The sequence below is a fragment of the Camelina sativa genome, chromosome 14 (assembly GCF_030686135.1).
Source record: "Camelina sativa cultivar CO46 ecotype springtype chromosome 14, ASM3068613v1".
Classification (NCBI taxonomy): domain Eukaryota; kingdom Viridiplantae; phylum Streptophyta; class Magnoliopsida; order Brassicales; family Brassicaceae; genus Camelina; species Camelina sativa.
In genome coordinates, this window is record NC_141893.1 from 5,397,075 (window position 1) to 5,422,037 (window position 24,963).

A 24,963-nucleotide genomic window follows, 5' to 3' on the forward strand; every position below is an offset into this window, starting at 1 on the left:
AGGTTTTCTCGTTTTGTAATTGAATTATTAGATACATGCATAAACTATTTTTTGAAAGATTTAAACATTCTACAATTCTTGTTTAAAACTTCAAAAAATACATTTCAAATGAAAAGTTTGATCTAAGGATACATATTTTGTAACAAAAAGTTTTTTGGTTGGAGAAATTTTACATTCAATAAAAAAAACCTAAGTATTTAGATATATTCATACTTAAGCTTCTCAATTAAACGGAACACTAACATTTATTTTTATCAAGAATTGCAGTTTGGCTAACTTTTTGATAGATATAATTAAAATAGACATCTTCTTCATGTTAGCTTTTCAGTTTCTTAAATATAACTCCAGAATTTAGTTTTAAATAAAATTTTCATTTAATTTGTTAGATATATATATATATATATATATATATATATATAACCAACATACAATTAGAGAGATTGTATCACACAAAAAGCTAAATCCCAAATCATGCAGATCTTCGTTAGAGATGATATATATAAGTTAACCAACATACAATTAGAGAGAGATTATGTGATATACAACACTGCTATATATCTGCCTTAACCGGTACATTGTCGGACAAAATATTTCCATCACGTATAATATATGGTTTAAAATTTCACAATTTAGTTGTGATCACTGGACAAGAAGTATCATAAAACCTTCTAATCTAACTAAGGTAGACGGATTGCTCATAGATACCCTTCTGATGTTGGCTTTCAATGAAAGAGAAACTTCTATTGTTGACATGCTTTTATATTATGGACTTGACTTACTTGATGTCCTAAAACAGAACAAATCATAGCAACACAAGAAGATTGATATTTCAATGCTCTCTCATTCCAGTCCAACATGGATTTAAAAAAAAGAAACAAACCACCGATACATTCCCTAATTGGACAAAAATACGAACCTAACAAGAAACAAGACAATCAGGCGGTGAAAACAAAAAAAAATAAAGCTGGCTTGAATTAAAAAAAAAAAACCAAAAAAGCCACATAAAACACTATTTCGGGACTTTTAACACTCATATATAATATCAAACATTCACGAAAGCCTATCCAAAAAGCTTTTGTTCAATCTACCGTCTCAATCAAAGCTATACCGGAATTGGTTTAGCTGAGTTTTAAAGACAAGTCAAATGCTCCTCGTTAGAGAGAAAGGTTGCTCTTGTGAATTTGATTTTCTTGTATCTTAACTGCAAGTGCTCGACTAAAAGAAGAAGATAGAAAACACAATGGACTCCTATGGCTCCTCAACGCAGCCTACAAGAAGGCAAGAAACGGTGTCGCGTGGCATCTTTCTCCCATTCAACTCTTTCTATCCATTCTTCCTCAAGAGTATTCTATGACCAACTCTTTCTAAGATGAAAACATTCTAAGAAAGCATATCCAAAAAGCTTTTCTTTAATCTACCATCCGATAACATGTCGATAACCATCTTTATAGTGGACGCATCAGCAGCGAACCCTCCCCTTTTCATTTCTTCGATGAATTCAGCTGATGTATTTATGTCACTACCTCGGAGATGTGCTCGGATTAGTGTGTTGTATGTACAACCATCTGGCTCATGCTCATCCTCTTCTTCCATTTTTCTAAACAACAGGTCCGCTTCAGACAGTGAGCCTTTCTTACACAGTCCTCCAATCATTATGTTGTATGTCTTAACATCGGGCTTCACTCCTCTAACTGGTAGACTACAGAATAAATCCCAAGCATCATCCACCTTACTAGCATTGCACATCCCGTGAATAATGATGTTATAGATACCTATATCAAGCTTCATCTCACTCTTCTGCATTTTTTCAAAAATTTCCAATGCTTTTTCTATTTCCCCATTGTCACACAATCCATCCAGCAAAATTTTGTAAGTCACAATATTAGGAGGAACACGACGAGAAACCATCGTTTGGAAGAGTTCTTTAGCAACCTCAAGTTTTCCCGATTGACAAAACCCTTGGATTAGAGTGCTATACGTAACTGTATTAGCAACCACCCCTCTCATAGACATTGTGCGGAAAAGTTCAAAACCATCATCGACCCGCTTAGCCTTACAATATCCATTTATTCCTTGTGATCATATCCCTGAGCAACTGCGCACCATCATCCCATCTACCATCATTACAAAAGCCTCTAATGAGAGTGGTGTAGGTAATAACATCTGCTTTAAAACCTTTCACTTCCATTTCGTTGAAAAGGTTGAGTGCATCGTCGAGGTTTTCGTCTTTACAAAGACCATCGATGATGATACTGTAATGGACTACATTAAGCTTGATCTTTCTTTCTTCCATCTTTCTGAGCAACTCCATTGCCAAGGCAGTTTTCCCGGACTTGCACATTACATTTAAAACCGGTCCAAAGGTAACTTCATTGGGTTGACAGCCATTTTCAATCATTCGATCTATCAAAACCACAGTTTCAGACACTTTACCTTTGAGACAAAGTCCATTAACCAGAGTGTTAATGGTAATGAGATCGGGTGTCTGTCTCATTTCCACCATTCGATCAACTAATCCCACGGCTTGGGAGACTCGGCCCTCGAGACATAACCCATTAAGTAGAGTGTTAAACGTGATAGTGCTAGGCTCATACCCAAGTTTCAGGATCTTCCCCAAAACAGAATAAGCGAAACAAACTCTACCACGCCGACAGAAACAATTGATGACAATATTGAGAGAGTACAAGTCATACGCAATCCCAATCAGCTCCATCTGCTTGGAGAGAGCTAGAACGAGATCATACTGCTTTGTTCTGGCAACGGCACTAAACAATCTATTGAAATCAATGACAGTGGGAAGAGGACGAGACCTAATCATGGGTTGAAAGAGATCAACAGCATCCTCTGCCTTGATATCAGCAAGCCCACTTCTCAATCTCTCTCTGTAAGACAGATTCCTATCGCTGAAACCAGAATAGTCTCGTTCGGAGCAATGGTGAAGTGAAGCATTTCTCAGCGTACCTGTCTCCAGGAAGCGAGGCTGAACAAATTTCGAAGCTTTTTTAGAACTCCATCTCCATATCATCATCTCAAGATGAATCGTTGGTTCCTTTTTAAAACTCACTCTGTCTATGAGTGTTGGTTGAATTGGTTGCAAAGCCAAACCCTATAGAGAGAGACGGCAATGGGGACACGGAGCTTAGAGAACCAAAAAAAACTTATCGATTAAACCGGCTCAATCAAAGCTATACCGGAATTGGTTTAGCTGAGTTTTGCGGTCACGGTAAATGAAATGGGTCTTAATGTACTATTGACTTGACACAACGACAAGTCGAATACTCCTCGTTAGAGCAAGGTTGCTTGCTCTTGTGAATTTGATTTTCTTGTATCTTATTGCAAGTGTTCTGAGAATTGTTTAGTGGTTTGAGTGTTGTTTTACCCAAGGTATTGCAAATGTTACCTTGGGTTCCACTCAGATTAATGGCATACTGTGTAAATTAATTGTTGATTTCAAATGTTGCGACTGTAGACTGTAGTACAAATATGTTTTTGATAACTTACTTGAGAGTTGAGACATTAAAACTGAAAGACAATAGAAACACACAATTTTGAGTTTTACTAAATTTTACTAAATCATTACGTCAACCAACAATCAAAAAGAGGAAGATAAGAAACGGTGTCATGTGGCATCTTCCTCCCATTCAACTCTTTCTGTCCATTCTTCCTCAGAGTATTCTATGACCAATTCTTCAGTCTTACTGACGCTTTTAGAATCCAGACATCCAGTGGAAGCTTTCTCAGCTTCGGACAACTGTCTATGAGTATCAGACGTTGAAAACTGGCTCCATATAGCTCGCAGCTTTCTCTTTGAATTAAGAACGCCAAGATAAACTAGGTTTGGAGCGAGCAGGAGCCACGTCAATTCCTTTACACTATCTCACCCGTCTATTACCACACTAGCTAGAGAGGTTTAAGAAACATGATGTCTTCTCTATTTTTATCTCCATCATTCCGCAATTCTCTATCCACATGCTACAGACATTACTTACTTGTAGCTGCCAAAACTAATACTCTTACCGATTCTCCAGGATGCTCCCTAATAGAAATGTGTTGAATACATCTCCCTACTCTGGGATCGTATACCAATTGATGCTCCCCAACCAAACTTGACGAGAAAGTTATGCTTATGAACTCTAAATTATCTAAGAGCTGCAGCTCTTTCATTAGGTTCTTCTTATCTAGCCACACTTGTAGTCTCAAACGCTTAACTCCTGGAGATCTCGTCGGCTCTATGAACCTGCCAACACAATGACACAGAAGAATGTTTCTGAGTTTTAGTGATCAATCAGTTTAAGAACCTGTTTAGTAGATAAAATATTGGCACATATAATAACTAACCTTTGCTAAGCAAAAATATTTTGGTGTTAACCAAGCCAAAAAAAAAAGGCAAATGGAAAAACACCAAACCACTAAGAAAGCATATCTAGAAAGCTTTTGTCCAATTCACCACTCGTTAACATATCAATAACCATCTTAACAGTGGAAGTATCTGCTGCAAACCCACAACTCTTCATTTCTTCAATAAGTTTAGCTGATGCACCTAAGTCACCATCTCGGAGATGTGCCCGGATCAGTGTGTTGTATGTACAATCATCTGGCGCATTCCCATCTTCCTCCATTTTTCTAAGCAAGATGTTTGCTTCAGGCAGTGACCCTTTCTTACATAATCCTGAAATCATCACGGTGTATGTCCTAACATTAGGCTTCAACCCTTTACAAGGTAGGCTACAGAATAAATGCCATGCATCTTCCACTTTTCCACCCTTGCACATCCCCTCAATGATGATTGTATACATAACAATATCAAGATCCATCTTACTCTTTTGCAAATCCTCAAAAATTTCCAACGCCTGTTTAAGCTTCCCATTGTCACACAAACCATCAAGCAAAATACCATATGTCATAACATCAGGACGAACACCGCGTGAAACCATTTCTTGGAAAAGTTCCTCTGCGATCTTTAGTTTCCCGGATTGACAAAACCCTTGGACAAGAATGCTGTAAGTAACCGTATTGGCAACCAAGCCTCTCTTAGAAATCTTGCGGAAGAGTTTCATACCATCTTCAACCCTTTTCACCTTGCAATATCCTTTTATGAGACTTGTAAAAGTCACGATATCAGGACTGCAATTATTCCGAACCATAAGATCCAACATATGCTTAGCCTCGCTAAGGCGGTTCTGCATGCAAAACCCATCTACCAAGGAGTTATAAGTAATAGTATTAGGAGATATGCCTCTTGCGATCATCTCCTTGTGCAATTCGTTAGCCTCCTGAAGCCTCCCTTCTTTGACAAAAACATCAATCAACACATTGAAAGTGATGACATTAGGAGTGATTTTCCTACTCAACATATCCTTCAGCAACTGTGTACCTTCTTTCCATTTACCAGCTTTACAAAGACCACCAACAAGAGAATTATACGTAACAACACTAGATCTGATACCTTTCAGTTCCATTTCATTGAAAAGGTTAATGGCAGCTTCCATGGAACCATCTCTACAAAGACTATCAATGATTGTACTATAAGTAAACACATCAGCCTTAACATTTCTTTCTCCCATCTTTCTGAGCAAATCCAAGGCCAAAGAAGTATCTCCTGATTTACATATTCCATTCACAATTGAATTATAAGTAATCACATCGGGTTGACATCCGTTCTCCACCATCTTATCAACTAAACCCACAGCTTCAGACACTTTACCCTCGAGACAGAGTCCATTGACAAGAGTGTTAAACGTGGTAGTGTCAGGCACATACCCAAGCTTCATAACTTTCCCCAACACAGAATAAGCAAAACAAGATTCACAACACCGGCAGAAGCAATTGATCATAATGTTCAAAGTGTAGATGTTATGTGCAATCCCACTCAATTCCATCTGCTTGCAGAAATCTAAAACGAGACTGAACTGTTTTGTTCTTGCAACGGCGCTAAACAACCTACTGAAATCAACTAGAGTAGGACGAGGACGAGACCCAACCATTTCTTGAAACAGATCAACAGCATCATCTTCCTTAATATCAACAATCCCACTTCTCAATCTCTCTCTGAAACAGACTTTCCTATTGCTAACATCAGAAAAGTCTCGGTCGAAGCTAGATAAGAAGAACCCAGAAAGGCTATAGAGCAAATCAGTTCTAAGAGTACCTGTCTCCAAGAGATGAGGCTGAACCAATCTCAAAGCTTTCAAATTTAAAGCAATCGATCTCCTTCTCATCATCGTTTCTTCAGCTGAGTTTGTTCGTGTTTTTGCTCTGTAGACCTCCACGGAGACGAACGAGCGAGCTTTGGGAGAAGAAAGAAAACCCGGTTCAATAATAATCCTTTATCAATAATCGGTTTTATTTCACACGGTATAAATCAAATACCGGAAGTGCTCTGGTTTTTTGTTTTACTATGTTTTGACTTTTGAGTCCCCTCTTCTGTCACTTCTCTAACAACTAATTTTGATACTTTTAGCTTCCACGTACCTCCTAAATCAAAAATGTTATTTAAGTAAATAAGATCTGACTTTGTTAGCTTTGTAAGAAATTAATCATTCTTAACGTAACTAAACAAAATAAGTTGTAAATACCGTATCATTAGTTAATTTTCATTGCATATTTACATTAATTAATTGCCCTCTCGTGTTAACGACATGTATGTTTCGATTACACATATATATTAACGTCATGGATATTTTCATCCCTTCTATAAGATATTTTACGTTTTTTTTTGGAAATTTAAATTTTATATGCGCTTTTTAGTGTATATTTAAAATTTATCTTGTATATAGAGTACATTTCCTTTCCTCTCTTTGGTCTTCTTGCTTTGCAAGCAAAAAGCTCAAACAAACTTGAAGAAAACCTTCTTTTTAGTTCTTCGTCTCTGCCCCCATGACGATAACGGCGGCGATGGCTGATCTCTTACCATCGCCTACGACGGAACAAGCCGATGAGAAAACTGATCACTCGAGCCGCTTTTGTCCTATAGTATATGACAATGTCGATAAAGAAGCTGACGGTTAAGTATCATAAATAGCTTTTAACGATAGATATTTTTTTTTGTCCCTTGTAATATTATTCTCTTTCTTTAGCTTTCCACTGTACATAACTTATTCAATTACCGAATATGTCAGTCTAATGGTATCTTGATCAGTGAGTTGGAAAACGAAAAATTGATGGAGATATATATATATATAGATATCCGATGAGAGTCTGGCTTCATACATGAGTGCATTGTATTGTCGTGTTAGAGATTTAATTAGCTGTCTTGTGTTGTTTGTATTGGCCAAGTTCGAGCACTTCAGGCTATACTTTTTTGTTTCTAATTGTTTTCCATGAATCGTTTCAAGGTGGTCTAACGAGATTTACTCATACAGTTGAAACTATCTAGTATGATTTAAATTGTTCAGTTAATGTGGATTTGATTCAAAGTCTGTCTGTCTTGGTAGTCAAAAGTCATTTTGTCAATTTGTTGTAACCAGTTCTTTTTTTTGTTTTTCTGTGCAGTTTCTTTAAACCCAAATTATTTCAAGGGTTTTAATTGGAACTACTCCCCAGCCTTTTCTTATAAAAACTTTGATATCAGGTGAGATTATGTTTGTGTTTATACAGTCAGATTTGCAAACAATTATTTTCCATTTCTTTTGGTGTTTATTCTTGTGTCAAACAGTTCATCGATGGGGCCAGAACATTATGCGTTTGATGCTTCCTACAATTTCCAAAAGGTTTTATTTGGGTCGTGTTATTGGATTATTTAATTAACATTACCTTTTTTATTTTTCCTTTCTTTGTGGAAATCAAAAGATAAAATGTATTGATGCAGGTCGTCTTCTTTAAAGGAATTGTTACTCATGATAGTCTAACTGCGAGTGTGATAGCCCCTGTCATGAGCAGTAAGTTGTTAATGGCTTCATTTATTGAGGTAAGTGTTGCAATTAAATTGCAACTAGGGATATTGTGATTATTCGATGGTGTATCTTCTCTTGACAAAATGTGTACGTTTCTTACATTCTTTTCCAGCTGAGAAAGGGACGTTTGTACGAGACACTACACGGCTTTGATTACTTGGTGAGGAACTTATCTCTATTTGAATCTTTGTGATGAATGTTTGATGAACAATTTCTTTTAACTTTTTTCTTGTAATTTGGCTCACATTTCTGTAGGCTCCAAACTATAGAGCTCAAGTTCAACTCTGGAGCACGGGTTTAATTCGAGCAACATATATCAAGGTAAATTTGCTACTCTCAGTTTGTGTTCTAATTAATAAGCTTTTTAATACTTGAATAAAAATTAGCTCACATATACAAAAGAAAAGAAAAAAAATAAGTCATCATATGTTACTAATTTTACTGCAAAATTTGTTTTTTTTTAAATTGTTGTACAGCGTGTGACACCCCGTCTATATTTGGGTGGTCATTTCTCATCTTCGGGTGGTCATTTCTTCTGGACCAGGGTGCCTCAAGAGACGGCTGTAGGCTATGCTGCAAGATACGAGACCGATAAGATGGTAATGCTTGATTGATAGAAATTATTTGGATCATTTTTTATATAATTGAGAACTTTTCTTTATGAACAGGTCGCCTGTGCTAAAGTTGAAAGCAGTGGTGATGTACTTATGACCTACGTTCATAAGATTTCAAAGAAGGTAATGTGACATTCTCATTTAATTATATCTTTAAAGCTAGCTCGATGAGATAATAAGAATCATGACACAAAATGTATCTTTTTGCTCATAATCAGGTTTCACTCGCCACTGATTTTGTGTACAATTGCCTTTCAAGAGATGTTAAAGCTAGTGTTGGCTATGACTGCAATTCTAGAGTGGTAATATTGCTATTTTTTTTTTAGATTTGAAGGGAATTGAAAACAATGTCTTTACTTTATAAATCCGTTTTAATAATTCTAATATTATGAGTTTTTTTTTTTTTTTTTTTTCAGTCTCATGTCCAGGGAAAGATTGACTCTAACGGTGTTGTATCTGCACATCTTCAAAGACAATTAAATGAGGGACTCAGGTGTATTCTATCTGCAACTTTGGATCTTAAGAACATGGCTCACAGGCTTGGTTTGCGCTTAACATATGGTTAAGAACTGCGGAAAAGATGTCACTATACGTGATATGAACGCACGTGTAAATGACTGGAGAAAAGAATTAACTACTATAAATTATTGAATTCACAAGTTATTGAAATTTTGATGTATGTGAGACTTGTGAGAAAGATACATATGAATATGAATGTTATTCGTTTTGACCTCGTATGATTAGTTTGCATTTATTAGAGATTCATGATGAAGTTGCTAATATTGGCGATTTTGAGAGATTTTTTTTTTTTTTAAGAAAACCCCTTTCAAGAATCTAAAAACAAAACGTGGAATCATTATGCATTCATTCATTAGTCAATACTCTCATTCTACTCTGTTGGTGCAAGACATGCTTCTAAATTTCATCTCTTCTTTGCTCAATGATGCATCAACAATAAGCTGCAATTAACAAACAGTCCAAAAAAGACTGAAACATGCAAAATTACACCTTTGAATTAATCATGCAAGATTACACCTTTCTCATTAACCTCTTGTACTTTGTTTCCAGCTCGAGAGAAGGTTAATAAACTTTACCTCTACCAAACAGTGATTGGGACTAGAAAAAATATGATGCAAACATGACTGTGATGCAAACTAAAGTTGTAACAGATTATTTAGTTTCATAACCAGTACACATTTCATTTACAAATAATATAGTTTCGATTACACATATAATAACGTCGTGGATATTTTATTTTCTTCTTACATATTTGACGTTTTTTGAATATTTACCTTTTCTATGCGCTTTTTAGTATAATTTCTCTTCGTACATTTCCTTTTCTCTCTTTGGTAATTAAAAGTCTTGCTTTGCATGCAAAAGCTTAAACAAACTTGAAGAAAACCCTTTAGTTATTCGTTTATACATCGGGACAATAACGGCGGCGGCGATGGCTGATCTCTTACCACCGCCTACGACCGAACAAGCCGATGAGAAAGTTGATAACTCGAACCTCACTTGTTTTGATGGATATGAAGATGACCATATAGAAGCTTTCAGTTAATTTTATAAATAGCTTTGCCGATCGAGATATTTTAAATTTTTCCTTCTAACAATATTACCTTTCTTTAGCTTTCCACTGTACATAACTTATTGAATTCCCCGGATATCTCATCAATCTATGGGTTTCTTGATCAGTATGTGTTGGAAACGAAAAATTGTTGGAGATATCCGATGAGAGTTTGGCTTCATACATGAGTGCATTGTATTGTCGTGTTAGAGATTTAATTAGCTGTCTGGTGTTTTTTTGTATTGGCCAAGTTCGAGCACTTTAGGCTATACTGTTTCGTTTCTAATTGTTTTCCACGAATCATTTCAAGGCGGTCTTACAAGCTTTACATATAGTAGTTGAAACTATCTAGTACTATGATTTAACTTGTTCAATTTGATCCGGAATTTGATTCAAAGTCTGCCTTACTTCTTGGTAGTCAACAAACGTCATTTTGTCGAACTTGTTGTAACCAGATTTTTTTTTTTTTTTTTTTTTAATTCTGTGCAGCTTTACCTTGTTATTTCAAGGGTTTTTATTTGAAATACTCCGCAGCCTTTTTTGATAAGAAGTTGAATATCAGGTGATTGATTAGTTATGTGTAACTTTTACAGTCATTTTTGCTAACAATTATTTTTCCATTTCTTTTGGTGTTTGTTTCTCGTTAACCCTATTTATTCTTGTGTCAAACAGTTCATGGATGGGTCCAGAACATTACATGTTTGATGCTTCCTACTTTGGCCCAAAGGTTTTTATTTGAAATTAAAGAAAACAAAAAAACGTGTTATTGGATTACTTTAATAAAGAAATACCTTTTTCTTTCTTTGTGGGAAATCAAAAGATAAAATGTATTGTTGCAGTTGGCGTTTGTTGGAAATGTTACTACTAGTGGTAGCCTAAGTGCGGGTGTCAAAGCCTTTATAACTGATAAGTTGATTGTGAAGGCAAAGACTGAGGTAAATTAATTAAGTGTTGCAACTAGAGAAAATGCTGTGATTATTCTATGGTGTATCTCTTCTCTTGACAAAATGTGTGTTTTACATTCTATTCAGCTGGAAAATGCACGTTTGTCCATGTCACTAGTCACATTTGAATACCAGGTGAGGAATTTATCTCTATATCTGAAGATTTGTTATCTTTGTGGTGAACATTTGATGAATAATTTTTTTTGTTTGGCTCACATTTCTGTAGGCTCTATACTATAGAGCTCAATTGGAACTTGGGAATTTTGGCCTACTTGCAACATATTTCCAGGTATTTTTTTTTATTTTTTTGTTTAGCAACATATTTCTAGGTAAATTTGCTACTCTCAGTTTGTGTTCTAATAAGCTTTTTAATACGTCAATAACAATTAGCTTACAAATACAAAAAATATACTGTTTGCATTATTTTTACTGAAAAAGTGGTTTTTTTTAATTGTTGCAACTAATTTTTTTCTGTACAGCGTGTGACACCCCGTCTATCTTTGGGTGGTCATGTCTATAATTTCGGTGTGCCTAAACAGTGGGGGTGTGGGTTATACTGCAAGATACGAGACCGATGATAAGATGGTAATGCTTCTACTCAGTCAGCTTATTAGAGATCGCTCATCGATTGAAAATTTGGATCATATTTTATATTGGCGAATTCTTCTTCTACTGTTTATTTTATTGATCATGTTGACAACTTTTCTTTATTAACTAACAGATCGCCTCTGCTTTCGTTGATATCTCGGGTCTTGTATGTATGAACTATGTTCATAACATCTCAAAGAAGGTAATGGCCCATTCGCAGTTAGTTATATCCTTAAGCTCGATGAGATAATAATAATCATGACACATAATATGTATCTTTTTTCTCATAATCAGGTTTCACTCGTTACTGATTTTGAATACGACTGCTTTTCAAGATATGTTGAAGCTAGTGTTGGGTGTGACTGCAATTATGGACAGGTAAATAATATTGCTATTTTTTTTTTTAGATTTGAAGGGAACTGATGAAAACAGTGTCTTTACTTTATAAATCCGTTCTAATATTATGAGCTTTTTGTTTCAGTCTCGAGTCCAGGGAAAGATTGATTCAAACGGTGTTGTATATGCCCATCTTACAAAAAATTAAATATGGGACTCGAGTATCAACTATCTGCCAGTTTGGATCATATTAAAAAGGATTACAAGCTTGGTTTGTGCTTAAATTATGGTTAAGAACTGCAGAAAATATGCGGTTACTAAAGAGGAGGACTACTAGAAACTCTTTTTCTTTCTTTGTGTGTGTTGGATCATTGTTTCCGTTAGATTCAGATATTGAATTGTAACCCAAGATTATTTAGTTTCATAACCAGTATACATATCATTACAGTCTTGCAACTTCAAAACTCAATTAAGTTAACAAAACAAAAGCTCTCTAAAAAAAGAAGCTCTAAAACTACATCTATAGAAAGGCTTAAAGAACTGCATTAAAAACCTGCTTTAACCCTCTCACTAAACCGGATCCGGTTGAAGCATTAAAACCGCTTCAACTGGCTTTTACACGAGCTTGGGTATACGACTACAGAGTCTAGAGATAACCCGCCTTTGGTATGTGTACAATCGATCTGAGTCATCGAAAACTTAATCTTTGTCGATGACTTATTCGATTCCCGGACAACAAAGTCTCCGGCGTGGTAGTGAGTCCAGTTTCCTCGCTCGGTTAACATGCATTGAGATGAGGAATGTTGACCATCTTCTGTCCAGAGTTGAAACCGAACCGGTTTAATGTCCCAACCATGGACTTGTTCGGTGTTACAGACCCGTCGACCAAACCATTTTCCCGACCGGCCTAGTTGAAGCTTAAAGAAGATGCTGTAGGTTCCAACCGGGAATGGGAAATCGATTTCCCCATCAACTTCAAACCACCAGATTTGTTGAAGATAAGCCACAGATGAAAACCTACAAAGAAGCAATAAAAGATGGTTTACTTTAACAATCGCAGAAACACACAGATCACAGCAACAACTCTGACCATAACATCATCTATCATACCAAATCCAATCAAGTTTTGTATTAAGAAACCACATGGCCAACACACAACTTCAAAGGAAAAGGCATACTTTTAAAGAGCTTGTGTTAGGCAATCGAACCAGCATAGTGAGAAAACTAACCGAGATTCATCAGTGGGGATATGACTCCAATATCTACGATCATCAATGCCTGTGATGGACAATCCTTTAGCTGAAATGGATAGACAAACACCACTGGTTCGTTTGTCTATCCACACCTTCTGCAGAATCAATAGAGGTTTCATAAGTACATAGCTTCTGGATCAAACAAGCTGAGCAAATTTGATTTGAGATTATACTACACAAGTGATGCAAATTCAACTAAAAAAACTCGTTTTATGGGAATCCCCAAATGAAAAAGTTTCCATTTTAGGAAAAAAAATCCCAAAAATTATTTGCTTCTGAAAGCCCTAATTTGTAAGAGAAGGTACCTTGGTGCCGTCATCAAATGAGTTAATCCTGGAGAGACAAGTATAAAGGTGTCTCTTTTGCAAATTTTCCGGGAAACCACCAAGGATTTTCTCGAGAAGAACTCTGTAATTCGGAGGAAGCTTCGATTCCCAGACGCAATCAGCCCAAGAAGCGCCGCGGAATGCTCTGTTGAGCTTCGAGAATCTACAGATCTCAACGGGATCCAAATTCTCAACAATCATAGCCACGCAACCCTCTGGCAAATCACCTAAACCAATCTTCAATAGATCCCCATCCCCAAAACAAGACGACGACGACGAAGACGAAGAAGAAGACGAATCCTTGTGAAGACCAGACTGAGCCACACCCATCTAAAACCCTTTCGACGAGATCTAAAAAATAAATCTCAAGTGGGTTTTGTGGAGATGGGGTCTTCTTGAATCTTCAGAAAAAGGAGACTTCGAAATTTCAAGACTTTTCGTCTTTTTCGCACGCGAAAAAGGAAAGGAATCAAAAGTTTTTTTTTTTTTTTACTCTCAAGAACAGAGCAATAATAAAAGATTAAAGAAGAAAGGTTTTGGTTGGTGACAGAGAGAAGACAATATTGGACGGGTGACGCAAAAGACATGTGGATCGTGTAATAAATAAACAAACGATTTTGAGATACTGTTCAATTTTAATTTAAAAGCTGTTTGGATTGGTTTGTTCAAATATACAGTTGGATTGGATGTTTGAATATTGTTTTCTTGTCCGTTACACCTTATTTATTTTTCTTTATTTCATGAGTTGTGTAACTTGTAATAAGAACCATATGAGTTGTAAACTTGTAAGAACCAATTATAATATCCAAATCCTTACCCATTTGAGTTTTTCAGTTATAATTTTCAGTTATACCTAATCCAAAATGTCAACGAGAATCTGTTTTATCCTTTTTGTATAAACATATAGATTGCATTGTCATTTTAATACTAACGTATACACGATCGTTGTGGATATTATTTTTTGTGTACTAAAGGTATTATATTATGATGTATGATACGTAAAACATGTTTGGAATTGTAATTTGATCAGTCGTACCTTATGATTCAAGAGATCCGACCACTTTAATTATATCTTTGTCTCTAACAGTATTTAGTTTCTCTGCATCATTTTGTATTCGACCATCCCATTGGCCATCGTATGATAAAACTTAAAATTTCACAATTGATGTTTACGTTGCAAGTTGAGATATCCAGTTGCTGATAGTGAATATGAGTTGTCAACATGAGTCTTGTGACACAAACAAAAAAAAAGGAAGTGCCCATTATGCTGAGATATTTTGAAGATATTATTTCTTCAACGCTTTGTAAGATTACCTCTCCTAATGCATATACGAAGACTGAAAATATCTAAACATCATTGCGGTACTCTTTTTGTTTGATAAGAAGAACCTTAGATATTTTGTTCCTCCTATCAGATTAATGTCAGATTCAAAAAAATAAAATAAAAATAAATAAATAAATAAACATTTGCTTCTGTCGGTGATGGACGGGGTTACACTCTGCATAACTACAAAACACACCTAATTAGATTCTTGACAGCATTTGGAGAGTTCTAGAAACATTTTGACATACTCACATACATATATTACTCACTTATCAGAGAGAGCATGCTATGATAGGGTCAGAAGAAATTACTTATATGATGATGCAAATATACCTCGAATAATTTTCCCTGTTTATGGGCTGACCTGAAGTTAAGGCCCACTCTTATGGAAAGCGGGCCCAATACTCTATTTTGCCAACATGGAAAACTAGTATCGAACAAAACCAACGAAGACGTTGTTTAAAAGTTTAATCCCAAGTCCCAACAGTATTAAACGGCACCGTCGTCGTATGTTACGACTAGCTCGCCGCCGGAGAATGAAGCGGGAGGGATAGAGAAACGGTTGATGAAAGAAGCAAAGATTACACCATTAATTATTCATTGAGTGACAGACAATAATAAAAACAAGACTTATATGAAAAAAGATATCAAACGGTGGAAACAAGAAAGATTTAAGAAATAGAGATTAAACTCTGAAAATAACAAACAGGATCACCGATGGAGAAATCATGAAAAACAACATCATATGTGTTGGATTGGAGATCAAGTTCCACCAGTGCTTCTCTTCGCTCACGACAGTAAAACAACAACTTCTTCTTCCCATCGAAAAGTGCTAGTGGCAAGAGCACGTGTGTGCATCTACCAAACCATTGAGAAGTTGTAGCCAGATCAATGGAACACATTTTCTGCCATGTCTTATTGGCTGAATCGAATGACCATATCACTTGGTTGGGCCACTTCTTCTCCCAAACGCACAAGCGGTTGTCGAGGTCGCAGATAGCGATATCTAAATCATCAACATTGGCAAAGGGAGCTTTACAGACGACTTGAAAGGCTTCGGTGTGAAGATCAAAGGACAGAATTTTGGGTTCCTCCTCGCACTCGGTGAACCAATGAAGCGAGCCATCTACATAGACAGGGTCGGGGCAACCAAAAATCCGATAAGGAGAAGCGGGAGAAACATACCTCCAAGAGTTGGTGCTAAAGTCGAAAACCTCGCAGGTAGTAGCGTTGTCTCGGCCGATCTCTGAAGAGTTGTACAGCCAAACGGGCTTGTATGTGCCCGTGATTTTGTCTTTACCGAAACCAAGACTAGGGACCACGTAATGAAGGTCGTAGAAACTACGTCCTAAGTCGAACATGAGTTGTTGTAGCTTACAGAGAGGGAGAGGGCGATACCATCTAGTGGTTGGGATGACCACGGGCGATACCATCTAGTGGTTGGGATGACCACAAAACCGGATTCTGTGTGATGGTAGAGACTGATAAAGGTTGATGAGAGAAGAACACCTTAGTGTTTAGGAAATAGTATATTGACTCTCGTAATCATAAGCTTTATGTTACATAGAATTATATAGTACAAGAGTTTCCTAAACTATAATGATTGCAAATATATAATATCTAAATAATAAATATCACAATATCTCATATTAACTAGAGGATCTTCTAGATCCTTCTACACGCCCCCTCAATCTCAAAGTAGTAATGGAGCAAATGTGGAATTAATGGCTTGAGATTGATCTTAGTAGAATGGTAGAGCTCGTGCTTGAGCAACATTATCGAAGCTTGCTTTCCGACGTCTTGGTGGTGACTAAGTCATATCTTAGATAGATCCGGTGAACATAGATATGGTGATGGCTGTAAGCAGATGTGATGTTTTTTTTTTTCAACTGGATTGAAACATAACAAATAAAATTTTGAAGAAGCATCGATGGCTTGAAAACTGGAAAATAAGATGGTTTTTTTTTAAAAAACAAAATTAAAGAAGCACTATGGCTTTGATTCAGAAGCTCATAAAAAGCTTGAATGTTAGAAGCATTTTTGGCTTGAAAATAAAAATTATAAAAGAGAAGCACTTGGCTTAGATTCAGAGGTTTAAGATAATAGATTTGAATAAGAGAAGCTCGATAGCTTAGATTCAGAGGTTCATGATGAACTTGAATGTGGAAGCATTTGGCTTAACAAGAAAATAAAATAAAACGAGTCTGATGGTTAGATCTAAACTCGGGAGCAAACCTGCTCTGATACCATGATAAAGGTTGATGAGAGAAGAACAGCTTAGTGTTTAAGAAATAGTATATTGACTCTCATAATCATAAACTTTATGTTACATAGAAGTACAAGAATTTCCTAAACTATAATGATTACAAATATATAATATCTAAATAATAAATATTACAATATCTCATATTAACTATAGGATCTTCTAGATCCTTCTACAGAGACAAACGAGACCGTCACAGCTATTATAGGGAACCAAGAATTGGGTGTTATCGGCATCCCAAGGAGTAGGGATACTGACCGATGATGATGAACCCAACACCAGTCTACTTAGAGATTCTACAACCGGGTCACGAATATCATCAGGATATAAAGAGACCATGACAACATCTGGATTACCTCTTGATTGCTGTCCATGTGTCAACTGTCTTCGTTGGAAGAATGGAGATTCGATCGTTGATTTCCATTGTTTCGATACAGCCTTGAATCTCATCAGAGAATCCACATCAAGTCTCTCTAGGATAAGCTCTACGCAATCGTGGGGAAGCGATTCCCTCCTCAAGCAGCGTTGCTTTTTCCTTGACATTCTTGTGATTGTTGTTGAGCAGACCGACCCTTGATGATGATAGATGAAAAGGTTTATTTATATAAAAAAAAAACAGGAAAACAGGAAAAAGCAAAACTTTGGAATTTCCTTTTCCTCAAGGAAACAGAGGATCTCTTTATAATTTCCTTTTCCTCAAAGAAACAGAGGATCTCTTTCTCTCCTAGACCTAAACTCTCATATGGCCGACGTCGGAGGAGATATGGCAGAGAAGGAGCTTGAGAAGCCGACTTACGGGTTCTGGATTTGGGCTATGGCTTCCGTGATTCTCCGATTATTCTTCATCTTTTACTTCCCGGAAAACTTCAAATTATCTTCCCGTCCGGAGGTCTCCACCCCTCTCACAAGCGTTCGCCGCCGTATCTCACTCTCTCTCTCTCTCTCATTCAGTCATTCTCTCTCCACGACTCCACCATCTCGAGTTTCGCTTAACAGTTCTCTCTGTTCGGTTTTTTTAATATGTGCAGTTGCTGAAGGTTACTGGTTGAAGCAGTCATCGATGTCACCATACGCAGGTTTTGTGATTGTCTCCTACATATGGGATTTGAAATTCCAACGATTTATGGAAGTTGAATTCGTACTCGTTTTTTTCCTCTGTGCAGGATCAATGTATCATGGCTCTCCATTGCTGCTCTCTGTTCTGGGTCCGCTCACTAGTCAATGGTAGTAACTTTAATCGATTCAAAGTTTAGATTCTTGAGCTGAGTTTCCGAGGGTTCCTGCATTGTATCATTTGTTTTGAGCCAACTTAAAAGTGGTTTTGATTTGGATGATGCAGGATTGAAGGGCAATCGAGTCACCATTTGTGCAGGTAATAATGTTACTACATTGTAGAAGATGTAGATTACGAAATTGTAGAAGTGATCAAGAATTGTAAATTTTGTGTTCTTGATGGAATTAGAGACATTATCCGTTTTTATTCTTGTCTTGATACCAACCAACCAGCTTGGTTTTTGTTTTTGCAGATATACTTAGTGCATTGCTTCTTCGAGCTATTGGTCAGAAGCTTCAAAAGACTTACAGCATGAATTTGAAGCGACTTGGCGTTCTCAGGTCATCAGGGGACAGAGGTAACTAAGTTATTCAGTTATTCAACAAAGTCAGAGTTGTTGTATCTCTTGCTTATTCAAAGTTAAAACAAGATATGAACTACAATGTTTTTGGGAGCCAATGCTCATCTACAGGTCTTATTCCCGGTGTATATTTATATATGGTGTTGAAGTTTGTTAATGTATACAAAAGCATAGTTCTCTTTCATTCTTTCTGATCTCTCACTTTCCTGTTTCTCTCAGGGATCCTCCCTTGTGGAGATATTGCTGCCCTTGTGTACCTGTGGAATCCTTACACAATTCTTTCTTGTGTTGGGTTATCAACTTCTCCAATAGAAAATTTGGCTGTCATTGTATCTCTTTACGGAGCAGTTACTCGTAAGCTATTGTTGGAAACTTGTCTTTATATCTATATCTTGGATAAAGAAACCTGCTTTGATTTATACTAATTTCATCTCTTTGGTTCTTCTTCTCAACAATTGTCTTTTACATTTGTCAGGAAGAGTTCCCCTGGCTGCATTTGGGTTAATCACGGCCACGCATTTGTCTCTTTATCCAGCAAGTTTGGCGATTCCAGTACGCATAACTCTCATTTCCCTTGTCATTTAATTCTGTATCTCAAGTTTTTCCAGGGTACCAGATTCTCATCTCTTGTCTTTCCTTCAGTTGATCTTACTGTTGGGATATGGTTTAGATGCCCATCCTTTAAAAAATTTCCTTCATACAAGAGATCGAGGAGTTGAGACTGGATCAACCTCTGATGTTTCTAAACAAGACAAATTGACTAGAACTACACAACTTCCTTTTTTATGGAGAACAGTCTTGCATTTCGTATTCTGGGTATTAGTGTTGTCGATCTGTGTCTTGGTTTTATGTAGCTTATCACTAAAACAATATGGTGGGCTTGAGGAGATGTTCAAAAGGTACCACCAATTATCTGTGAAATCTCAATTTATGGATCGTAACCTGATTCTACAGGAGCAGAGCTCGATTTCTCTATATGTTAGGTTCTAAGTTATATCATTATTACTATTTCAGTATAAGGATGCTGTAACGTGTTTGTGCCTTGTGTTTCCTGTTGTAGAACATATAGTTTCATTCTGAATATCGAAGATTTGTCACCAAACATTGGTGTCTTTTGGTAAGTCTAAGGTCAAATCTTTGTGGAGCAATTCTTCTAGTTTCTGGTATATCTTCACATATTTATCCACCTTCTATCTCCTTTCTCAGGTACTTCTTCGCAGAAGCCTTTGAGTCTTCTAGAAATTATCTCCTGATAGTTTTCAACTTATATATTTTGCTTACGTCGCTACCACCGTTAGCCTTCCGATTCAAACATCGGCCCTGCTTCCTTGCTTTCGCTTATTTAGTCATGTCCTCGATTATTAAATCTTATCCTTCAGTAAGTATTTTTAGCTAGCTTCACCATGAAACAATATTTGTACCTTTCTTGAAAAGCTTTTCTGTTCATATAATCTTGAATCTTGAATCTTGAATCTATACCTTAATCTCATTACTAGGGTGGAGATGCAGCTTTATACTTGAGTTTATGGGCATTGTTTGTCAATGAATTATCAGGTAATAAAACAAAATCGTCTCTTTTCTTTCAATACGATCTTGAAACACTCGTGAGCTATTCACTTCTAACTAGGCATCTGTCTAAATGTTAGACATGAACAACTTGTTCTTTATATTATGTGGACATATTGGAGTTTCGCTTCTCAGCCCTGTGGTGCACAACATCTGGATATGGAGGGTAAAGCTTTAAACCTCAACTCAATTCAATGACAACAAAAACTTTCTAAGAAAACATTCGGAACCCATTTGATTTTTTGTCTTTACAGGGAACTGGAAATGCAAACTTCTACTACGGGAATGCTATGGGCTACGTGTGCTTTCAGGTTAGAAAAGCCTAAAACTTTGGATTCATCTTTGGATGCAAACTTGTTATTTTTTTGCATTGAAGGGTCTTATACTCTCATCTTAATAGAGTTTGGTTTGTTGTTTACGGGGTCTGGCTGTGTTTTTATTCTTCTTCAGTTTATGTTTGTGGAAGAAAGTGTAAACGCAATGCTCGACCATGACAAGGCGCTGGAAAAAGCTACTGGAAAAATGACTAAGAACTGAGCCATTCTTTTTTCTAATCAGTCTTGTAGCCTCTAACCATAAACTTGTGAAGAAAGTACACTGTGTGTTTCTCTTTGACCATTGTAAATGTTTGGGCTGCCTGTATGTGGCCCCCTGTAAAATGCCCCCCTGTAAAATAGGATTTCAACTCGTGTACCCCTGTACTTTAAACTCGTGTATCTCTGTACTTTAAGGCTCTACCTATTTTTCCCTAGACAACATATATTCTTCCCAAGTCCACTTATATTAATTTATTTCTATCTAATTAACCAAAATTAATTAAGTTGTAATAAATCAACGTTTTGCATTTTTAAATTGATAATTCGCGATTACTGTACTGCGATTGGCTTAATCCGACCAAAAATATTAGACCCGAAAATTGTTTTCTTTACCCATAAAACCAAATCGATTTGGGGAAAAATTGAAATTAGGGTTTATTTTTCTTCTCTTCTCTTCTTCTTCTTCCTCGAGACCAAGAAAATCGAGTTCTTTTTTCTCGATTCAATTTCTTCTTCTTCTTTCTCCGTTTGTTTATTTCACTTTAACTGGAAGTATGAGCCAGTTTTCTTCTTCTAATTCGTCTCATCTGACTTCGGGAACTACTCACAGGGGAGTTCCGAGTAGGTGTTGGTGTGGTAACGAAAGAACAATGTTCACTTTGAAAACAGATGAGAATCCGTATCGGAGATTCTACAGATGCGTGCAGGGCGTGAAGGTAATGTGATTTATGTGTTGGTTTGTTGAATTTATCAAATATTTTGCCAATGGGTTGATGATTGATTCTCCGATCCGGACATGATGTTAGGATAAAAAGGAGAAACACATGTTCTGTTGGGTTGATGATGCTCTTTTAGAGGAGATAAGAATGATTGAAAGCAAACATAAGCAGCTTTTAGAAGATGTCAATGTTCTAAGAAAGATGGTGGTGGACAATGTCGAGGTCCAAAACAAGTTGATGCAGGAGATGAAACAACAGATGAACAAGGAGATGAATGAGATCATTCAGCAAGAGCTAACGGATACAAAGGAGAGTTTGGAAAAGTCGAACATGAAGACAGTTTGCATACTTGTTGTTGTGGCAGCTTCAATCGTATGGTTGTGTGGAAATGTTGTATGATGTCTTTGAGATTTCTGTATTTCTATTGTTATGTTAAGACAATGTCGAGGGTTTGTGTTGTTCGTAATGAAAAGAGAAGCAAAACATGTGTTGTCAATAATGAACCAAAACATAAATCCGAATCGGCTATATTGTTGTTATCATAAGCATGCTCAAAAGAAGACAACACATTCAATTTTTCTCCAAATCGATTTGGTTTTATGGGTAAAGAAAACAATTTTCGGGTTTAATATTTTTGGTCGGGTTAAACCAATCGCGAATTATCAATTTTAAAATGCAAAACATTGATTTATTACAACTTAATTAATTTTGGTTAATTATATAGAAATAAATTAATATAGATGGAATTGAGAAAATATATGTTGTCGAGGGAGAAATAGGTAGAACCTTAAAGTACAGGTACAAGAGTTGAAACCCTATTTTACATGGGGCCTCGTACATGCTGCCCTAAATGTTTCCGATTAGTATGGGTTTAAATTTCATTATATTTTTGTTTTATTGAAAGAGATGAGAGGGCCAAAAAAAAGAACTTTCATTTTGCATATTTTATTTTCACAAGAAAAAAAAATACTCCGTTAGATGCAATGTAATCGGGTAATAAAAGCTGGGTGGACCTTATGACAAGTGCAAAATCACGTGGTTTTGAAGTGCGAACAAAACAAATCAGCACTTTTGGAGTAATGAGAGCATCCATTTTTAATTTAAAAGTTTAAACCAATCTCATAATTATACGGAAATTAACTTCTATTCAAATGAAGATCAAATCGATGTCATGCAACTACATACTACTATACGTATTCGTTAGGTATACGTATGTATGCATAATAATCAATTGATATTGATACCAAAACAAAAGAAGTCAAATGATCCCATTCATGTTTCCCTAGGCCCCTGATTTATGACGAAGTTCTTTGGTCATTGCTTACCGCAATGCCAATTATTTTACTTCGCCCATAATTTTCTTCTCGAGTTGCTAATATTTTTATTCATCAAGAAACACTAACTGATATCGTGAGACTATATTATTATTAAGTGAAATTGTTTTAAAACTCTTACCGTTTGAATATAGGAATCCTTGAATATATGGAATTATCTATACTTTAACAAAATTTGAATAATAGCTAAGCTAAGCTGTTGTGTTCTTTTGAAGTGTATAATACTCATATATATATAGACACATTCCGCGGTAAAGTTTTTCCTTTTTGCTTATAATTTTAATGGAGTTATCTATATGCTAAATATTATAAGAATATCATAGAATCTTCGTTGACTTGTAATTAAGTAACAGCGAAATTGCTTACGAATACAGTACAACCAAATTCACGTTGTATCATTAAACAACTCTCGATTGTCGTTTTTTCGTATTGTTGTTTATCTGAATAACTAATGGAGTAATTAATTAATTTATACAGTAAATTTTATGGTTAGATTATTAAATATAACCGTTTGGCTCGTAGTGCTGCTATGTTTAGAAGTTTAGTTGAGTTGTTTATAAATTATTTTCTCCTAGTTTGGACCATCAGATCAGATCAGACCTGTTGTTGATTTTTTTTAATATAGTAATTAAGTTTTATATATAAGTTAATTAATTGGGCATGCATCGTAAGTATAAAATAACTTTATAATTGTATGGCTTAAAATTTAACCCTAATAAAAATTTGCGGAAACCTGACAAATTCCACTAGACCACTCGTGTTAACGTGGCTTGAAATAAATAAATACAAACGAAGGATTAATATTACGGTGTCTATGTAGTCAAAACAAACTAAAAATGAGAAGTAGAGACCCAATGGTTCGATATGTGGCTCCCCCCACGACACGAATGGCTTTTTACTTTTGTGAAAGGTCAAACCCTACGGGGACAAGCAGACACGTACGACCGAATCTGTCTTTTTTTTTTTTTTTTTGTATTTTCTTTTAACCTAACATGAACTATTTGATTTTAATATTAACAAACATAACATATTTTGCCTTTCTCATTTATTCTACCTTGTTAATTAAATTAACCACATTTACCTGCCATGTATTTGATCAGGACAAGCCTACGAAAATCATCACCGGCAAATCATCACATTTACTTGTCGTAGCCAAGAGCGACGTCTATAATGTTGTGCGCTAAGACCGTTAAGATCTTTTTCCTTGGCATCATGAGAGGTTCAAATATGGTCTACTGAGTCAGCTACGTTCATAATAAAGAAGGTGATAAAATGATTTCTAGTTGAAAAAAAAATGATTTATACACATTCAACTATATCCGAGTGAAAGTAATCATTTTTACTCTTTGTTCGTTCGTTCCTTTGTTTTATATGTTGTGTAGTACGTCTGAAATTAGAACACACTATTGTAGAATATAAAAGGCTTCCCCCATTCATACGGCATAGACAACATTAACGAACTTTCTCCACAATTCTCTCAAATCCTCGTGTAGCTTCAATCATCTTCCATCTTTAAGTCTTTACTTCTATTTATTAAAACGTAACTCTTTATTTCTTGTATATATATGTGGATAGATTTTGTATTTGCTAGATAAGAGTAAGACATGGTATCTAAATGTTAACTAAGTAACTAAGCCTAGCTAGAAAGATTTAAACTCGGTTAGATGTTACCACTCTTCAACAATGGTCTACTTTGTAAACTGTTGATTTGTTGCTTGATTAATCTAAATTAGTGACTAAATGGATAGACAAGCAAAAATATTCAATGAAAATAAAATGTTTCAGTAATGGGAAAGATAACTAGATAAGTAATGACTAATATATATATACTCTTTACGTTTACAAATCCTTTTGGAAGTTATAAAAGTAATTTCATAACAAAATAAATCTGTAAGAAAACTCCTAAATAACAGCAAAAATTACAATTAGAAGGATCATATTTATATTTTCAATACGAAGATATGTATCACGTGGCCAACTTTTTGTGTTCAAAAGCAGCCAATAAGTTCACGCCACGTTATAGAGCAGAACATGTATATGACTCAAGTACGCACTCTGAAGCAAATA

The 24,963-nt window shown here is 35.8% G+C and overlaps 4 protein-coding genes and 4 pseudogenes across 7 annotated transcripts; 4 read left to right on the plus strand and 4 right to left on the minus strand.

Moving 5' to 3' along the window:
* Positions 1 to 1,236: 1,236 nt before the first annotated feature.
* LOC109128642 (uncharacterized) lies at positions 1,237 to 3,097 on the minus strand (annotated as a pseudogene).
* A 332-nt stretch (positions 3,098 to 3,429) lies between these two features.
* On the minus strand, positions 3,430 to 6,338 carry RPF1 (RNA processing FACTOR). Its single transcript, XM_010460398.3, has 2 exons — positions 4,339 to 6,338; positions 3,430 to 4,237 (listed from the first exon to the last, which is right to left on the minus strand). Exon 1 carries the CDS (start codon positions 6,219 to 6,221, stop codon positions 4,410 to 4,412), a length of 1,812 nt encoding a protein of 603 aa, XP_010458700.1. The 5' UTR covers positions 6,222 to 6,338; the 3' UTR covers positions 3,430 to 4,237; positions 4,339 to 4,409.
* A 538-nt stretch (positions 6,339 to 6,876) lies between these two features.
* LOC147927861 (mitochondrial import receptor subunit TOM40-1-like) lies at positions 6,877 to 9,072 on the plus strand. The gene is made up of 10 exons (XM_087485915.1): positions 6,877 to 7,003; positions 7,492 to 7,570; positions 7,655 to 7,709; positions 7,808 to 7,906; positions 8,005 to 8,052; positions 8,148 to 8,213; positions 8,369 to 8,491; positions 8,561 to 8,629; positions 8,725 to 8,808; positions 8,923 to 9,072. Exons 1-10 carry the CDS (start codon positions 6,877 to 6,879, stop codon positions 9,070 to 9,072), a joined length of 900 nt encoding a protein of 299 aa, XP_087342041.1.
* An 881-nt stretch (positions 9,073 to 9,953) lies between these two features.
* Positions 9,954 to 12,235, plus strand: LOC147927862 (mitochondrial import receptor subunit TOM40-1-like; annotated as a pseudogene).
* A 99-nt stretch (positions 12,236 to 12,334) lies between these two features.
* LOC104739922 (F-box protein PP2-A12) lies at positions 12,335 to 14,626 on the minus strand. Its single transcript, XM_010460399.3, has 3 exons — positions 13,500 to 14,626; positions 13,171 to 13,289; positions 12,335 to 12,958 (listed from the first exon to the last, which is right to left on the minus strand). Exons 1-3 carry the CDS (start codon positions 13,848 to 13,850, stop codon positions 12,535 to 12,537), a joined length of 894 nt encoding a protein of 297 aa, XP_010458701.1. The 5' UTR covers positions 13,851 to 14,626; the 3' UTR covers positions 12,335 to 12,534.
* A 792-nt stretch (positions 14,627 to 15,418) lies between these two features.
* LOC104743272 (F-box/LRR-repeat/kelch-repeat protein At1g09650 pseudogene) lies at positions 15,419 to 17,650 on the minus strand (annotated as a pseudogene). The gene is made up of 2 exons (XR_015580768.1): positions 17,273 to 17,650; positions 15,419 to 16,277 (listed from the first exon to the last, which is right to left on the minus strand). The product of XR_015580768.1 is annotated as an F-box/LRR-repeat/kelch-repeat protein At1g09650 pseudogene (transcript).
* Positions 17,651 to 17,780: 130 nt separating this feature from the next.
* LOC104739923 (uncharacterized) lies at positions 17,781 to 21,063 on the plus strand. 3 transcript variants are annotated; one of them, XM_010460402.3, is made up of 14 exons: positions 17,781 to 18,027; positions 18,136 to 18,183; positions 18,271 to 18,331; positions 18,447 to 18,479; positions 18,614 to 18,738; positions 18,961 to 19,095; positions 19,217 to 19,293; positions 19,384 to 19,640; positions 19,802 to 19,858; positions 19,948 to 20,119; positions 20,238 to 20,295; positions 20,388 to 20,473; positions 20,562 to 20,618; positions 20,758 to 21,063. In XM_010460402.3, exons 1-14 carry the CDS (start codon positions 17,850 to 17,852, stop codon positions 20,842 to 20,844), a joined length of 1,431 nt encoding a protein of 476 aa, XP_010458704.1. In that variant the 5' UTR covers positions 17,781 to 17,849; the 3' UTR covers positions 20,845 to 21,063. The 3 variants fall into 3 exon arrangements, with proteins under 3 accessions (XP_010458704.1, XP_010458703.1, XP_087339126.1); XM_010460401.3 differs by having other exon boundaries at positions 18,634 to 18,738; XM_087483000.1 differs by lacking the exon at positions 18,614 to 18,738 and having other exon boundaries at positions 18,961 to 19,088.
* Positions 21,064 to 21,397: 334 nt separating this feature from the next.
* Positions 21,398 to 21,961, plus strand: LOC104743273 (uncharacterized protein At4g04775 pseudogene; annotated as a pseudogene).
* Positions 21,962 to 24,963: the final 3,002 nt, after the last annotated feature.

Bases quoted from the DNA above. Each gene is read 5' to 3' on its own strand.
- LOC104739923 (XM_010460402.3), top strand. From the start codon at position 17,850: ATGGCCGACGTCGGAGGAGATATGGCAGAGAAGGAGCTTGAGAAGCCG. The intron at 18,028-18,135 runs GTATCTCACTCT...TAATATGTGCAG, and splicing joins TCTCACAAGCGTTCGCCGCC to TTGCTGAAGGTTACTGGTTG. The intron at 18,480-18,613 runs GTAATAATGTTA...CCAACCAACCAG, and splicing joins TCGAGTCACCATTTGTGCAG to CTTGGTTTTTGTTTTTGCAG.
- LOC147927861 (XM_087485915.1), top strand. From the start codon at position 6,877: ATGACGATAACGGCGGCGATGGCTGATCTCTTACCATCGCCTACGACG. The intron at 7,907-8,004 runs GTAAGTGTTGCA...ATTCTTTTCCAG, and splicing joins TAATGGCTTCATTTATTGAG to CTGAGAAAGGGACGTTTGTA. The intron at 8,630-8,724 runs GTAATGTGACAT...GCTCATAATCAG, and splicing joins TTCATAAGATTTCAAAGAAG to GTTTCACTCGCCACTGATTT.
- RPF1 (XM_010460398.3), bottom strand. From the start codon at position 6,221: ATGATGAGAAGGAGATCGATTGCTTTAAATTTGAAAGCTTTGAGATTG.
- LOC104739922 (XM_010460399.3), bottom strand. From the start codon at position 13,850: ATGGGTGTGGCTCAGTCTGGTCTTCACAAGGATTCGTCTTCTTCTTCG. The intron at 13,290-13,499 runs GTACCTTCTCTT...TTGATTCTGCAG, and splicing joins CATTTGATGACGGCACCAAG to AAGGTGTGGATAGACAAACG. The intron at 12,959-13,170 runs GTTAGTTTTCTC...GCTTCTTTGTAG, and splicing joins ATCCCCACTGATGAATCTCG to GTTTTCATCTGTGGCTTATC.